This window comes from Hyperolius riggenbachi, chromosome 1, assembly GCF_040937935.1.
Source record: "Hyperolius riggenbachi isolate aHypRig1 chromosome 1, aHypRig1.pri, whole genome shotgun sequence".
In the NCBI taxonomy this organism is placed as follows: Eukaryota; Metazoa; Chordata; class Amphibia; order Anura; family Hyperoliidae; genus Hyperolius; species Hyperolius riggenbachi.
In genome coordinates this window covers 582,626,320-582,644,684 of record NC_090646.1, presented here as the reverse complement: position 1 = coordinate 582,644,684, position 18,365 = coordinate 582,626,320, and the positions used below count along the sequence as shown (strand labels likewise).

Genomic DNA, 18,365 nt, shown 5'->3' with positions numbered 1-18,365 from the left:
ACCTCACCCGGCCAGATGGATAGGCAAGAGGCAGCAATGCATTCGCAGGGCAAGAGCGGCTCTCCGCAGAGGTCACCTGTCAAATGAGCATGCCGGAAGACCAGACATGTTTCGCCGGTAACTACCGGCTTTTTCAAGGAGGCGTGGCTCACATGTGACGCTGTAACCCTCACCTAAACAGACACCCAGCAGCCAATCATACAGGCGTCTGTGTGCGTCTCAGGTCCCACATCATGCCGGCCAATCAGAGGCTCCAAACAGGAGCTAATGGAAGGTAATAGCAACATGCAAGCATACGCAAAAAGATAATTCTATATAACAGATCCGCCGACCGGATGGGGAAACCAGAGGGACACAGTGTTTAAAAAAAGAACATCAATGAATCATCATATCAAAACAAATCATACACACAGAAAGCTGTGCTGTCCAATATGAGAAATATCTCACTACCGAATCAAATCGCGCAGGTAAATAACAAAATCACACTTTGCCAAAAACGGCTTAACCTATTAGCGCTATAATGGTTCTTTAAAACCAATTCCCCACAGAGCGATCTTGAGCTTTTTGATCGCTGTGGGGCTTTACTCCACAATTTATTAAAACAGTGTTACAGAGCAGCGTTCTCACATGTAACTGCAAGTGCAATTTTTACTCCGTATGGCCAAAAGCAGATGTCTCCTGCAGGGGTCTTTGCTGATCCCCCCCACGGTCACACTCGTGTTAATGACCTGGGGTGTAGCTATCCCACAGTATTGCTGCTTAATTTGTCTTGGACCATATGGATGTGTGACTTGCAACAAGCAGTTCAACTTAGATATCACAAAAATGGCCTGCTCAATAGTAGATACGCAGGTCATTAGATATGTTTAGATTGGGGTCCCCATAGGGGATATAAATGCCTTCATAGAAGGTGGCTGGGTGGGTATTTTCACCAGGGTGTGTAAGCAGTGCAGAATAGATGTACAATGGTGTCACTCAACAATTGTTTCGCCTCCTAAGATGAGGCGTCGTCAGGAGTTTGTGATAACACGACAAATATTTACAATATAATACAATATGTACAGCCCACCACCCCCATCATCAAAGGTTCCCCCAGCAACACACTCAAGTCAGAGTTGAATGTGAATGAAGGCAGGGCGTTTATATACTGATGTATCCCACACACCCTTCCCATTGAGCTCCTCCCCTGTGTATGTATTCATCCTCACCCCCTTAGTCGATCCCAGGGTATGCATGTCCGCGCCCTGTATGTAACATAATTCCCCTCCACCTCCTCTGTTTCTCTAGCATCTCGGTCCGGCGTGTGACGCTGTTTCCTATGACGTCACATCCGGCCTCTGACTGTAGCGTTATGATTGGCCGGGCCGCCGCTCTGTTGTTTGGGCATTGCCATGGCAACCCACCAATCAACGCGGGCCTTCATGTTATGCGCTGACCGGCCGGGCACCGCTGTGTTATCGGGCGTTGTCATGGTGACCAATACGCCATATGCATGGTGCGGGGACATCCTGCTACAGCCTCATATCCAGATGCTGATCTGCAGGATTGTCTGCTTACTATAGTGCCAATTTCCCTAATGTCAGCTCTATCAACACTTATCACTCAGATGGGCGCTGTCGCTGCATCCTGCTACATCCATCTGTACACATGCTATTCTGCAGGGTAAACTGCTTAATTATTGACATAGTGACTGTCGCCCTAGTGTGGTATATAACCACAGTCATCAAATAGAGGGCCACTCACGCTACACCCGGCGCCCATCCTTCTGATTCCACAGATTCCTCTCTGCTTGTATGCCCCCCATCTATATGATTTAAAGGACCCCCTCCTGAGGAGTGTAAAATCCATGCATTCCAGAGCACCCCTACAGTTATGCCCCTGGATGCTTTGTCAGAGCGCAATCTGCAGTGACCAGATCCCCCACTAGAATTTCCTCCCGAACTAGGGTACGCGGGGGCTGCCATTATGCAGGTAGGAGGGGGGCCAAAGGGACGGGGGGGGTTGGAAGGATAGGGGGGAGGATTGAGTGGTGGAGGGGGTTGGGGGGGGGGGAGGGGGGAGGGGGAGGGAGGGTGGTATGCTAGGGATACTCGCCACATCCGGGGCACACCAGTTGGTGATTAGGAATAGGAGACACCCATCAGGGGCTCAAAGGACAGACTTTTTATCTCATATAATCAGAACTATTAATCTGGTCAGGGTGACCACTCATTTGAACCTTGATTTGACAATAAGGCGATACATTTAAATGAAACCTTTCACTGAGAACTCTTCATTAAGGCCCTTCGGGGCTATAGAGTCCAGGCGGAAGATCCATGCCAGTTCCAACTGCAACAGTTTTTTATCAAGATCTCCACCCCTTTTCCCCTGTTTCCACTGTTGGACACCCCAAAAAGAGATCTTAAGGGGTTCCGTTGGGTGGCAGTTGTTCATGTGTCTAGCAACCGGGGTATCTCGTTTGTGTTTTATGTCACCCACATGTTCCAGGACTCTATCCTTCAGGGCTCTTGTTGTCTTACCTACATAAATCAGGTTGCATTCACACGTAGCTGCATACACCAGTCCCCGCGTGTTACAATTAACAAAAGACCTGATTGTAAACGTTCTATTAGTCCCTTGTGCCCAAAAATCCTTCTTTTTGTTGGCTACATATGGGCAAGCCTTACAGTGGCCGCATCTGAAACAGCCATTTGGTTTAGGTGGTAACCAATTCAATTGTGTCTTTACCTCCTTGTTGCTTGAAAATGCACTATGAACCAGCATGTCCTTCAAATTCTCAGTCCGTCTATATGTAATAGACGGTTTAGGTGTAAGATGTTTTGTCAGGTCCCTATCTTGGTGCAATACGGGCCAATATTTTTCCATTATTTCAAAAATTTGATGCGATTGTCTAGAGTAGGATCCTATCAATCTGACTGTCGATACTTCATTCTGTGTCAAGGATGGTGTTTTGTCCCTAAGGGTGTCCTCTCTCTTACTTTCTTTTGCCCGTGTATATGCTCTCCTAATAACTCTCTCGGGGAAACCTCTCTGTTCAAACCTATCCCTCAGGAGGGTACTCTCCTCCTCAAACCTGTCCTCAGTTGAACAGTTTCTGCGGGCCCTAAGGAACTGCCCCACTGGAATGCCTGCTTTCAAAGATCTTGGGTGGGCACTCTCCCAGTGAAGTAAGGAATTGGTAGATGTCTCCTTCCTAAATATGCTGGTATTAAGGGAGCCCTCCACATCCTTGATAATTTCTAAATCTAGAAATGTGATCCTGGTCGGATTAATTTCAAAGGTAAAATGCATTCCTATTGTGTTAGAGTTTAATAATGATACAAAGTTGACAAACAATTCCTCAGGACCATCCCACAGTAAGAGCACGTCGTCAATAAATCTTCCCCAAAAGGAAATATGTGATGTGAAGAACAAGAGATCCTCGTTGAAGACACATGTGTCTTCCCACCAGCCCAGGAACAGATTTGCATATGAGGGGGCACACGCCGTCCCCATAGCACTGCCCCTGAGCTGGTGGTACCACCTGTCATCGAACATGAAAGTATTGTGGGTAAGTATGAAATTTAAGGCTTTAAGAAGGAAGTCAGAGTGGGTATTCAAATGTACCCCTCTAGATCTCAGAAAATATTGCACTGCCTGGATGCCGAGATCATGTCTGATGTTACTGTATAAGGCCTCGACATCCAGGCTCGCCAGTAACGTAGTCTGAGATACCTGAAGGCCCTGTAACCTTACCAGAACGTCTTTCGTATCTCGAAGATACGATGGTAGGGCTTCTACAAACGGTCTAAGAAAGGTGTCAACATATTGGCTGAGAGCATCGGTGAGATTACCCCTGCCGGATACGATCGGTCTCCCGGGAGGATCGACCCTCTGTTTGTGAATCTTGGGCAGGGCGTAGAACACCGATGCTATGGGATGTTTGGAAGACAACTTCAAGTGTTCGTAGTCAGTTTTATCAAGTGCACCGGAGTTTAGGCCCTCTGTTAAGAGATCTTTCAGGGCCTTTTTATGTTCACTTAGGGGGTTTCTCCTCAAGAGGCCATATTGATCTCGTTGCTTCAAAATTTTTTCACACATTGATTTATAGTTTTGTTCATCCATAATAACTATATTACCTCCCTTATCCGCTGCCTTAATTATGATCTCTTTATTCCCTGTGAGGTTTTTCAGTGCTTTGGCCTCACTATCTGTTAGGTTCATCCGTCCCTTTCCTCTTTGTAGGGTCTGTTTCTCCAACATGCGCAGGTCTCTTACGACCATATTCACAAAAGTTTGGATATGAGTGTGTTGGGAAAACGGGGGACAATATGTGCTCTTGTGGTACTGACTGCTTGATGGTGTCATTTCCTTAATTCCCTCATTTTCAGCTTGCAAATCACTTAATGCTTGTAACGCCAAATTTTCCAATCTAGTTGAGTTCTTTTCTTTACCTCTTTGGGACTCATGTAACTTTACAAGGGACAACTTCCTTGCAAACAAATGAATGTCTTTCGTCCACTCAAAGGCTGAGAAATCACTTGAAGGGACGAAAGTGAGACCCTTTTGCAATAAAGATATTTCATCATCAGATAGTATAGTGTTAGACAGATTCACTACTTGTAAAGGTGCATGTGTTGAGTTCTCAATCACCATTGATGTGTCATTCTGCCCTTGCGGTAACCCGTGTACCCCCATTTCTCCCGATTTCTGAGAGTTGGTGTGTTTTTGGGTGGAGGTCTGGGGGTGACCCCTTGAGGAGTCTCTATGGTTTGACCTAAAAAACCACCTGTCTCCCCTTGCCCTCTATTATCACGGGGGTTCTGTTTAGGTTTCCTCCCCCTATGAGTGGGTGCGGGTTTTCTCCTCGGGCTCCTAGGTCTCTTATTAGGTGATCTATCTCTATCTGCCGATGAGTCGGATTCAAGTTCCGATTGAGTCTCACTTTCTCCCTGCGTTTCTTCTTTGTTAGATGTAGGTTGTTTTTTCTCTACCCAAGAGTACACTTTATTGTTTTTAAAATCGTCACTGTCCCTTGTAAATTTCCGTTGTTTCCGTCTTTTGATGTCCTCTTTATAAAGATTAATACGGGATTCAAGCTTGGCTTCAAGCCTGTCAAAGTCTGGGTGCCCAGAGGCTTCTAGGATAAGTTTTTGTTGTTGTTGTAACTTACTTCTCGTCTTAGCAAGAAATGTATTCTCATAGTCCCTCAGGAACCTCATCTGTTCAAGAGTCTGCCTTGTTTTTAGCTCCTCCCATCCCCTCATAAATTCACTATCTTCAGTATGTGAGTGGGGCTTGGTCAAATTTCTTAGGCCTCTCACAGTGATATTCTCTTTTAAATAAACAGCGCCCATCTGAGTGATAAGTGTTGATAGAGCTGACATTAGGGAAATTGGCACTATAGTAAGCAGACAATCCTGCAGATCAGCATCTGGATATGAGGCTGTAGCAGGATGTCCCCGCACCATGCATATGGCGTATTGGTCACCATGACAACGCCCGATAACACAGCGGTGCCCGGCCGGTCAGCGCATAACATGAAGGCCCGCGTTGATTGGTGGGTTGCCATGGCAATGCCCAAACAACAGAGCGGCGGCCCGGCCAATCATAACGCTACAGTCAGAGGCCGGATGTGACGTCATAGGAAACAGCGTCACACGCCGGACCGAGATGCTAGAGAAACAGAGGAGGTGGAGGGGAATTATGTTACATACAGGGCGCGGACATGCATACCCTGGGATCGACTAAGGGGGTGAGGATGAATACATACACAGGGGAGGAGCTCAATGGGAAGGGTGTGTGGGATACATCAGTATATAAACGCCCTGCCTTCATTCACATTCAACTCTGACTTGAGTGTGTTGCTGGGGGAACCTTTGATGATGGGGGTGGTGGGCTGTACATATTGTATTATATTGTAAATATTTGTCGTGTTATCACAAACTCCTGACGACGCCTCATCTTAGGAGGCGAAACAATTGTTGAGTGACACCATTGTACATCTATTCTGCACTGCTTACACACCCTGGTGAAAATACCCACCCAGCCACCTTCTATGAAGGCATTTATATCCCCTATGGGGACCCCAATCTAAACATATCTAATGACCTGCGTATCTACTATTGAGCAGGCCATTTTTGTGATATCTAAGTTGAACTGCTTGTTGCAAGTCACACATCCATATGGTCCAAGACAAATTAAGCAGCAATACTGTGGGATAGCTACACCCCAGGTCATTAACACGAGTGTGACCGTGGGGGGGATCAGCAAAGACCCCTGCAGGAGACATCTGCTTTTGGCCATACGGAGTAAAAATTGCACTTGCAGTTACATGTGAGAACGCTGCTCTGTAACACTGTTTTAATAAATTGTGGAGTAAAGCCCCACAGCGATCAAAAAGCTCAAGATCGCTCTGTGGGGAATTGGTTTTAAAGAACCATTATAGCGCTAATAGGTTAAGCCGTTTTTGGCAAAGTGTGATTTCAATATGAGAAATAGTAAGGCGCAGACAGCGACAGATAAGTGGGGTGGTTGAGCACTCCAGAAGTCTGGACAGCCGGATGATGAAATCCAAGCAGCAGCATCTGCCTCAACTGAGCAACATCGGATCATGTGATTAAATCTGAGAATTTGATTTAAAGGACATCTGAACTGAGAGGGATATGGAGGCTGCCCTCTTCAATACTTATAAACAATACCGGCTGCCTGGCTGTCATGTTGAGGTTTAGGCTTTAGTGGTTTGAGTCACACACCTGCAACAAGCATGCAGCCAGTGTAGTCACGCCAGAGTCAGAGCATCTGATCTGCATGCTCTTTCTGGGACAGGGACTTCAAGGAAACCAGAGCTGAATGACAGTAACTGTTTTATACATACCTGGGGCTCCCTCCAGCTCCATGCACACAGATCATTCCCATGCCACTGTCCTCAGTTTTCTCAGTCTTCTGTACTGGGTCCTGTTACTTTCTCCAGTCGTGGCCAGTCTACGCAAGAGGAAGTGCGCTCTTTACGTAACTCTCCAGCAGCCGCCGGAGAGACACGTAGAGGGCTCTCCTGAAAGACAGCTCTCCCTGCTACCGCAAAACTCCCTGGCGGCGCTAAATACTATTCAGAAAGGAAATGAAATTCAGTGTCTGGCAACTGCTGGAGCCCTGAATTACCCCTACGTGCCCCGCGCAGCATTACATTGCTGCTATGGGGCGCCAAAACCACCTGTTTCGCCAAGGTGGTTATCAAGGGATTCACTTAGCTTGGTGCTGCTTCTGGTCACAACAGTGTGCCGTGCTGCACGGTAAAGCCTCATTCAAAACATGTGAATAGGGCTCTAGAACCACCGTGACAAAAGAGCCACGCCTCTATCCCGAAGCAATCATTATTTTAGACCAGGGAAGTGACCACATCTGTTTTAATAAGAAAATACTGTTCTTACAGATTTTTTTTTTTTTTTGTAATAGTCCTTTTACTCCACTACACAAAAACCTTGTAGTCCTGGGTCTTCACACCTTCAGCCTCCATTTTCAATACATAGGTTAGAAAATGTATATTAAAGTAGCAGCTCATAATGTTTTGAGCTGAGTTAGAATCCCCTTCCTAGCACACAGCAGATGACTTGACCCAGCCCTCCGCTTTCCAATGCAGCACTGCAACCCTACAGTTCCTCTTTGCTCATACAATATGCAATTAAAAAATGAAAAAAAAAATTCTGGAATTTTTTTTAACCGACATTTATATCCTTGCTTGAGATTATGCCCCTCACTTCCTGTTTCAGTGACACCCCAAATTCAATGAGATTTTAAAGGGAACCTGAAGCGAGTAAAATTATTTAAAATAAACACATGACGTAGCTGCAAAGGAATATTACATACTAACCTCACCGCCAGTTCCTCTCAGAAGCTCACCATTTTCTTCTTACAGCGATCCCTTCCAGTTCTGACAATATTTTGTCAGAACTAAAATATACCAGTTGCTGTCAGTTATATATCAGCAGCTGTCAGTTACAACTGAATGTGCAAGGTAATGTCCATGTTTCCCTATGGCTCAAGTGGGTGATATTACAGTTTAAGGCCTGGTGCACACTAGAGGAGTTTTTCTGAGCGTTTTGAGTTTTTAAATCTGCTGCTAATGTTATCCTATGTGTCTGTGCACACTGGAGCAATGGGGTTTTGTAAAAAAAAAAAAAACCATAGCATTACATTGGGAAGAGCTTTTAAAACCTCTAAAAGCTCTTCCCAATGTAATGCTATGGGGTTTTTTACAAAACCTCATTGCTCCAGTGTGCACAGACACATAGGATAACATTAGCAGCAGATTTAAAAACTCAAAACGCTCAGAAAAACTCCTCTGGTGTGCACCAGGCCTAACAGTGTGCTGACCAGAAGCTGTTTTGGGGTAATGGCCATTTTTAAAATGGAGGACAGAGAATTCTATTGATCACAGTGGACAAACGGGAAGCAGGAGAGGAGAAAGATTGAGGAGTAGACTACACAGGAGGTAAGTATGACCTGTGTATGGTTATTTCGACTTTTTATTTTCAGTTCAGGTTGTCTTTAAATCTCCTCTGTGTGGAGTGCATTCACCATAAACTCCTCTAAAGCAAAGGTTCTAACACTTGTCCTAGCCTCACTAATGCTGGGAATACACATTAAGGTTTTTATCGGGGGGGGGGGGCAGATTTACTTCCTGATCGATTTTCCAATCGTTTTTCAGATTAATTTCCATTCACTTCTATGAGAAAATCGATCAGAAAAATGATCAAAATCAGATCGAACCTGATGGAAATTATCTACCGAGCCATCTATCAGCCGAAAAAACTCATGGTGTACTCCCAGCATAACAGTGCATGTTATGCAGATATTCTCCCTAGAGCACAGTTGAATTAATGATAAACCCAACTAATTAGCGTCATTGCCCTATGTTCCAGTGCAGAGATCCAAAGAACAGTCACTGTGCTTGAGAACCATTGCTCTAGAGCAGTGTTTCAACATTTTATTGGTATGTACCCCTTGTAAAACCCTGTACTTACCAAGTACCCCCCAGCATAGTAAACATTATCACAAGTACCCTCTGATAAATATATATTTAATCGTGGTACATGATAATTGGTTTGAAACAATTTCCAAGTAAATTTCGATAGTAAATTTGCCCAAAAACCTCATCGAGTATTCCCAGCATGGGCTTTTCTAGCTGTCTAAAATGAAACCATTTGCCGAGTATTCATTTTTACCAACCAATAGGTGTGGTACGCAGATGAGACAAAAAAGAAGTTAAAACCTTAAAGGGATACTGTAGGGGGGCCGGGGGAAAATGAGCTGAACTTACCCGGGGCTTCTAATGGTCCCCCGCAGACATCCTGTGTTGGCGCAGCCACTCCCCAATGCTCCGGCCCCGCCTCCGGTACACTTCTGGAATTTCTGACTTTAAAGTCAGAAAACCACTGCACTTGAGTTGCCGTGTCCTCGCTCCCGCTGATGTCACCAGGAGTGTACTGCGCAGACACAGACCATACTGGGCCTGCGCTGTGCGCTCTTGATGACATCAGCGGGATCGAGGACACAGCAACGCAGGCGCAGTGGTTTTCTGACTTTAAAGTCAGAAATTCCAGAAGTGAACTGGAGGCGGGGCCGGAGCATTGGGGAGTGGCTGCGCCAACACAGGATGTCTGCGGGGGACCATTAGAAGCCCCGGGTAAGTTCAGCTCATTTTCCCCCGACCCCCCTACAGTATCCCTTTAAGGAAAACTTTGCATTACTCCCACCAAGTTAGCAAAAAAGTACCACTCATCACCATCTGCGCATATGCAGATGTGACGGCAATTATTATTATTATTTAGTATTTATATAGCGCCGACATCTTCCGCAGCGCTGTACAGAGTATATTATCTTGTCACTTATAGTGAACCTCAGAGGAACTCGCACTCAAATCCCTACCATAGTCATATGTATGTCTATATCATGTAGTGTATGTATCGTAGCCTAGGGCCAATTTAGGGGGAAGACAATTAACTTACATATCTGTATATCTTTGGGATATAGGAGGAAACTGGAGTGCCCAGAGGAAACCCAGACAGACAAGGGAAGAACATACAAACACTGTGCAGATAGTGCCCTGGATGGGATTAGAACCAGGGACCAAGCGCTGTGTAATAATGGTACAGAAAATAGTGATGTAAACAACGTAGGGATAAGTATAGCAGACAACTGACTCCATATGGAAGCGGAGTAGAGCACACGGGAAGGAGGATGCTACAATCTAAGGCGTGGGGGACAGATGGGGAGATGTCTTTGCACTTTGAAGTTTGCCAAATCTCTTCACAACTGAAAGACTGCAATGAAAAGGGACTCTTTGTCGAGTAGTAAACTAGCTAAGAAGACCTTTTAGGTCTATATTGTTTCACCTACCTTTCTCACCAAGTTCCCATCATGCTCAGTGCCCCTTGGAGACACCAAGACGGGACACAAAGGGGATTCTTCCCATCGGGACAAAAAAACTGACTGGTTTTAAACTTTCCTGCTGCTCTGTGTTTATTATGCAGTCTACAACCTGACCCTGCATTGCATACATTCCAATATAATTATGTCAGTTAGCCTGGCTCTATCTGGTACATTCCCGGAGAGAGGGAAGCTTGTCATCTCTCCTCCCACATTCCTCCTCCTCACTAATTGGCTGAGTGCAGTTCAGCGTGTATCCACAACTTCTGATTTATTCATTACACACACATTAGGTCTCCATTGGGGAACTAAAGCATAACTTTTAATTTTGTATTATTAAAAGCAATACATAAATATATCACAGATTTGTATTACAAAACAACATAGGGCTTATTATATAAGAGAGGATCATATATATCTGCCTGAAGGGAGACTTCAATGATCTATTGTCCTATTATCTCGAATAGAAATGCTTTAAGTTTTTCTCACATATACAGTAAATAACAAAATAGACCTCCCACCAATCCAACATGTTTCAACCCCTTAATTGGAGCAGTCGTCAGGGAAAAGTGCTGAGTGCAAGCTGCATATCTGAAAAAGGCATTACAATACAATCACATCATCATGATGCAAGGTGCATATCTGAAAAAGGCATTACAATACAATCACATCATCATGATGTAATGTAATGCCTTTTTCAAATATGCACCTTGCACTGAGCATTTTCCCCAACGATGTCTCCAATTAAGGGGTTGAAACATGTTGGATTGGTGGGGGGTCTATTTTGTTATTTATATGTAAGAAAAAGTTAAAGCATTTCTGTTCGAGATAATTATTATTTTTTTTTTTTATTTATATAGCGCCAACATATTCCACAGCGCTTTACAAAGCACAATAAGACGAAAAGGGGAACATAGATACAACTAACAAATGTACAGCAGAGGTCAAAGCAGCACAAATATTGTTACAAAACAGTAAACATTAGGAGGATGACCCTGCCCTTGCGAGCTTACACTCTAATGGGTAGTGGGGGACACACTAGGTTAGGGGGTGGAGGATGGATGAGGCAGTGACCCTTTGCCTCTGATTACCATGTGACAGATAAGGGCTGTAGAAGGTTATAAGCTTGTCTGAAAAGGTGTGTTTGAAGAGTGTGTTTGAAGATGCCCAGGTTTGGAGCATGACGTACAGGCTGTGGAAGAGAGTTCCAGATAAGGGGTGATGCTCGTGTAAAGTCTTGGATGCGAGCATGAGAGGAGGTGATCAGCTTAGAGGCCAGGAGAATTTCTTGGGAGGAGGGAAGGTTGCGGGAGGGACAATATCTTGAGATTAGTGAGGAGATGTATGGAGGAGACAACTCGTGGAGGGCTTTGTATGTTAGAGTCAGGAGTTTGAACTGGATCCTCTGGGTAATGGGCAGCCAGTGGAGGACAATAGATCATTGAAGTCTCCCTTCAGGTAGATATATATGATCCTCTCTTATATAATAAGCCCTATGTTGTTTTGTAATACACATCTATGATATATTTATGTATTGCTTTTAATAATACAAAAGTAAAAGTTATGTTTTAGTTCCCCAATAAAGACTTAATTTGTGTGTAATGCAGTTCAGTATGACAGGAGGCTGAGAAGAGAAATACACCTCACTCCTCTGCAGAAGCTGCTGAAACATGCTCGCATGTTTACAAAGCAAGCAAGATATGATAGTGCAGCTCCTAGGAGATAAAGGGGTTGATTCACTATAACAAATAGCAAGCCTTATCAGAGTTAACGTGCTTTATCAGAGCAGCATAGAGAATGCTATGAAGTTATGCCCGTCAAGTTTCCTGTCAATTGACAGGCAGCCTACTGGGCCAATCAAAGTGTGGGGATAATGTCCTTTATAGTGATTGGACCTGCAGGGGCTCAGGGCTGGACGAGTGGAGCTCTCATCATTGCCAATTAGCAGGCATAAGTTCGTAGTGCTCGCTATGCTACTCTGGTAAGGCACATCAACTGATAAGGCATGTTAACTCTGATAAGGCATGTTATTTATTATAGTGAATCAACCCCAAAAAGAACAAGGGAGGAAATGAGATTGGTATTGGCTTCAGCCAGAGGCAGTAAAGATGGAAAATGCCTGAAACAGTTTTCTCTTTATTTAGCATATAAAATTCACTGCAATCAAAACTTGGACAGTGCAATACATGTGTTATGCAAGTAGTAACAAGTATTTATCTACTTATATTTGTGCTCTTTTCACTGGGATAGAATGGCTGTCCCTGCTGCTTTAAAAAGATTATTCGTACAGCAAAGAAAATATGGTGAATAGTTCGGGACGGGCAAATCATGATACGACTGACAAGGAACAGCCTAATGGTATTAGGAGCTGCATACTAATGTAATGTTGTAATTGGAAATACACTATAGAGTACAGAATACAGGCTGTTTGCCTCAATAGACCCAGTTCAGCCTAAGTAGCTGGCATAAGCACTTCTACATCAACAAAAACCTGCAAAGAATCTTCACCTTTTTCTAAAAACAGAACAGATTTAGGCAAATAAAATGCTGGTTGTGAAGCAGGATTATCCCACAGAGGGATTTTGAGGTTCTTTTCGCATCTCTCGCATGAGCTTCCCATGCCACAGAGAGTGGCAAGGCTTTGCGTGCCTGGCATGGTGCCAGTTGACAGCCCAGCTGGATATCAGTGCACATCGTGACCTCCCTCCTGCGGCGTGTCACTTCGGAATCGTTTCCGCAGTAGAAAGTTTATTCAACCTCTCTCTGGAAATTCAGTGGACCGGTCATCATTCTGCTATTTAATCAGAGGGGGACATTTTATTTTTCTGACAGCACTAAAGCCACAGAGCTATTCCTAATGAACAGCTTGATACGAGTGGAATTTCAAATGTTTTAGCCTCAATTAATTCTGAAGTCAAAACAAATGACTGCTCTTAGCTCTGCAATGTTAAAGCTGGGTCAGCAAAGGTCGGGGCTGTGAGTACACAATCAAGCTATTTTTCCGTATTTTACCCAAACTGACGGCACGAAGTGTGAATGCTGCTTTTCTCCCTCCAATAACTCAGGAATCTGTTAGAACAGTCAAGTTGTTAACTACAATGTTTTTTTTATTTTGAACAAACATGCACATTAATTATGGGGGGGGGGGTTTCTTCAGTGATTCTTGTGCAACCAAGAAACCTAGGTGAGAAGTAGGGAGAGAGACTGGCAGCCCCATGGTGCAGTATCAGCTATAGGGAGGATAAAAAGTAGAGCAAAGTTGAAATGCAGGGTTATATTCCGCTTTAAATGGTAGAGCTCAGGTACTATATTGGTACGGCTGCTCCCATCTGTGTTTCGCTGATGTTTTAGAGATAGAATAATGGCTGGTGCACTCTCCGTCTATGTGTACTACTGTTTACGGGCTGCTCTAGTACACACATCTGGCTTTAGTACAGTACAGTCTTCTGGGATGCCATGTGAGTGAGAAGGGGAATAAGTACCTGCCAAATCTGTCAGGACTGACAATCATTAAGGATGTCCAAAGAGAACCTTTTTAAATATGAATTTCTATAGTTTAAAGAAGACCTGTCAGAAAAGTAGTAGGGGTTCTGACACAGTAGATCTGTCTCTAAACAAGGATGCATTGGGGCACATTTATCAAACCAGCTCATGGAATTATTATTTAGTATTTACATAGCACTTCCACAGCAATGTACAGAGTATATTGTCTTGTCACTTAACTATCCCTCAGAGGGGGTCACAATCTAATCCTTACCATAGTCACATGTCTATGTATCGTATTTTTTGGACCATAAGGTGCTACGGACCATAAGACGCACCTAGGTTTAAAGGACAAAACCCAGGGGGGAAAAAAAACAAATACTAAACCTGGTGCATCCATGGTGCAGGGGCATCTTGTGCAACTTCTCCCCTCACCAATTATTATGTTCCCTTTGTGCTTCTTGTGTCCATGTCTCCTTTGTACATTTAATGTCTCCCTTGTGTCATCCTCTGCCCCCTTGTGTCAACCTTTGCCCCTGCTGTTGTCCCATCCCCCTGTCCTCCTCTGTCTTGTCCCCCTGGGTCCTGCTGCTGTCCCATCACCCTTTCCTCCTGTCTTGTCCCCCTGGGTCCTGCTGCTTTCCCATCCCCCGTCCTCCTCTATCCTGTCCCCATGTGTCCCTGCGGCTGTTCAGTCCTCCCCGACTGCTGCCTTTTCCTGCGGGTGCAGGATCGCCGAAGGCTAGAGATGAACAGCGGTAAGCCTCCATGTTAAAGCCACTGGGGAGTCCATGCACACTGCAGAAGTCTCTCTCACTTCACTTCCGCATGAGATGAACAGCGGTAATCTTCCGTGTTAGAGCGGCTGGGTAGTCCGTGCACGCTGCCAAAGTCTCTCTCTAACACGGAAGATTACCGCTGTTCATCTCATGTGGAAGTGAAGTGAGAGAGACTTCTGCAGTGTACACGGACTCCCCAGCGGCTTTACCATGGAGGCTTACCGCTGTTCATCTCTAGCCTGCAGCGGTAAGCCACGATCCTGCACCCACAGGAAAAGACAGAAGTCAGGGGAGTACTCAACAGCCGCGGGGACACGAGGACAGGATAGAGGAGGACAGGGGGCGGGACAGCCGCGTGGGGACACAGGGAGCATTACTGTGGGGATTCCCACATGGAAAGACACCTGGCGTTCGGGCAGCATTCGGACCATAAGACGCAGGCACTTTTCCTCCCATGTTTGTGGGGGAAAAAATACGGTATGTATTGTGTAATGTATGCATTGTAGTCTATGGTCAATTTCGGGGGAAACTAATTAACTTATCTGTATGTCTTTGGGGCGCGGGAGAAAGCCAGAGTGCCCAGAGGAAACCCACGCAGACACAGGGAGAACATACAAATTCTGTGCAGATAGTGCCCTGGCTGGGATTCAAACCAGGGACCCATCACTGCAAGTCAAGAGTGCTAATCAGTATGCCACTGAGCTGCCCACAATGATGTAGTGGAGAGCAAAACTGATGCAAGTGTGCATGGGTTTTTGGAAATTGAAACCTTGACTGTAAACTGATATGGAAAGGTAATTCTTAACATTAAATTGTAAACAACAACTGTGCAGCCCGTGGTTGAACTGGATTGTGGGCCAGCAGAGGCCTCCCTGTGGAGACAAGTATCTAGTTTTCTTATTACAAGGAAACGGTACTAATCCGTTAGCCAGGCGCATCCGGCAGGTGGCGCTAATTACTATTCCCCCTCCAGGCCGACATGGATAGTAGGGAAAGATGTAACTCTGGTGGAGTTTTGTCGCCACCTGCCGGATGCGCCCGGCTAACGGATAAGTACCAAGGAAACTTTTGATTTCAGCTCAGAAACACTTTAATATATTTCAGGTATATTTAGATTTTATTGTCCCTTGACAGTTGGAGTTGGGGGGGTATCCAATCAATTGCAATCAGTGTTATCCCTGAAAGGTGGTCCTTGCATTCTATAGGAAGTTTAAGTTGTTGTAGAATTGTTTCTAATCCAGAAGTGGAAAATAAAAGTTTGCTTTCTTAATATAGAAAGTATTTGCGATAATTCAGGTTGGAGATAGCTGCGAGATGTCTCCCAGTGCATCACTGCTGAGATATGCAAATCAGCCATTGTTGTCCCTGTGAGCTAAACACACCTCCAGACCCAGCAGTAAAACTAGCCTTTAGAGAAGAGTTCTAATTCTACAAGAGCAGTGTTCAACTCCCGAACAAAACATTTTATGACATTTGCGTGATTCCAGTAATTTGAACAGCCTGACTGTGTGTGTGAAAGATTTAGCAATACAGCGAGGTATTGAAGGGTGGAGACATCATGCAGCTCTAGAATCAATACAAGCACGCCACAACCTGACTCACCAGGCTCTGTACCCACATGGGGGAGACGACAAGCATGTGTGCCTTCAACATGACCTGTCACACAGCAAGGAGTGCAAAGAGTCATACCTACAAGAGCTTACGTAAAACCAGTAAAACCACAATGCAATCCACTGAACTGTTATACTTACATGGTCTCTCTTTCCCCGTGCCTTTACACTCTGCAAACTTGTCCAGTAAACTTTCCACAGTGATGTTTGCCATGTTGTTTATGAAGTCTTCATGAACCTGCAAAAAAATAAAAATACTTTTTTTTTTATCTATAAGGTCTCAAAATTTGCATTATCACCCATTAGAGAAACACAAATAAACACCTTAAAGTGAACCAGAGATGAAAATAAACGAATACAATAAACAATTGGAACTGTCCTTCTACTCCTAAAAAGAACTCTTTTAGATATAGCAAGGTTTTATTTTATGTATAAACATTTAAAAAGCAGATTTAATGTTTCATAGTCTCTGCTCAATTGCAGTGCCTCAAGAGTCCCAGTGTGAAAATACTTTTTCCTCTCACAGTAAAACGCCCAGGTATCTGCTTAGGAAAGTGTTGTATAGCTGTGATTTGTTATCAGTGAGCCGCCTGAGTCCTGGCTGGAGAAAGAACTGTCAGTTACATAGCCTATTATAAACTCTTTCAGGCATGGAAAAGGAGCATATCACTGTATATGCACATGTCTATTTCACCGTGTCACATGTCCTCTCTGGTACACTTTAAAGTAGAAATTCACTGACCTCCAGCTGACATGGAATACATGTAATTTGGGCACCGGGAATAGTCGTTCGTAGAATATTGGTCAAATTATCAATACCAAATACCAATACTCTACCATAAGGTTATATGTTTTGTGATATATAAATATTGGCAATTTTTACTGATCTTGTACCAAATTCTCACTTGAACTCTCCCCTCTGTCGATGCCTACCCAATCCCTCCCTCCACCCCAACCAATCTCTAACTAACGTCTCCAACCAATGGCTAACCTTAATGGACACCCCTTAAACTATGCCAAACCCCAAACAATCGATCAGACACGCCTAGTAACTTGCTCAGTAGCGTCAGTCCAGGTCTACCGCACATGCGCAGAAGACCCAGTCTTGACCTGACTGAGCCTATTACCGGGGCTGATCGCGGCTGAACGGCAAGGGACCCGGACGTGTTTATGCTGCTCGCGCACTAAGTTAAAAGAAAATTATTGAACTGAAAGGGGGATTGCGACGAAAAATCAAATCTGAAGGAAAATTTGTACCGTTAATGGCCACCTTAAGACAGTAAAAAAACCTGTTTACCAAGACAACACAACATGAGACGGTGGTCTTACTGCAAATCCTATCCCAGGCAGAAGCAGGCGTTTCCAGGTTTCCTGTACAAAGCTCCTCTCCAGAAGCACAAATAAACAAGCATCAATCAGGAGAAAATAAAATACACTGATCAATCCATTAAACACATAACACTAACATTTTTATAGTGCTTTTTTCCTGACAGACTCAAAGCACTAGAGAGCTGCAGCCACTATGGGTGCACTAAATAGGCCAGCCTGCAGTGTTTGGGAGTCTTGCCCAATGATTCCTTACTGAAATGGCCCCAGCCAGGGTTCAACCACTGGTCTCCTATGTCAAAAGGCAGCGAACCAGTACACTATCCAGCCACATTACACGGACTTCACAATGAGAAGACGTCCAGCAGCGCCATCAACTCAGCCTTTTCAGAAACAGGCAGGAAATGGTTATACCTGACCACAACTAGTCGTGACGCCACTGTCACACAACATCCTGTCCCCTCCTCACATCTTTCACAGCTTGCAGATAGATTTTCCAGCATCCAGGACTGCAATCTATATACCAGCCAACTGAGCGCAATACATACACTCCAACCACTTGCCCAAAGTGTCTATACAAAGACACGACCTGAAAAGGAAGAATTATACAAAACAACCTTTCTTTAAAGCGGATGCAAGATGAAAAACTAACTATAACAAGTTACTTGTTTATATATCTTATCTAAAGTTTAGATAGTTTACACAGCACAGCTTCAATAGAATATGATTCTTTCTTCCTGTGATACAATGACAGCAGCCA

At 44.4% G+C, this 18,365-nt stretch overlaps 1 protein-coding gene across 1 annotated transcript in view; it reads right to left on the bottom strand.

Moving 5' to 3' along the window:
- Positions 1 to 18,365, bottom strand: part of FCHO2 (FCH and mu domain containing endocytic adaptor 2) — a 240,335-nt gene that overhangs the window by 87,371 nt on the left and 134,599 nt on the right. The window contains exon 8 of the mRNA XM_068248366.1: positions 16,421 to 16,517. Within this exon, the coding sequence (XP_068104467.1) occupies positions 16,421 to 16,517 (97 nt within the window). The remainder of the gene's footprint in view (positions 1 to 16,420; positions 16,518 to 18,365) is intronic.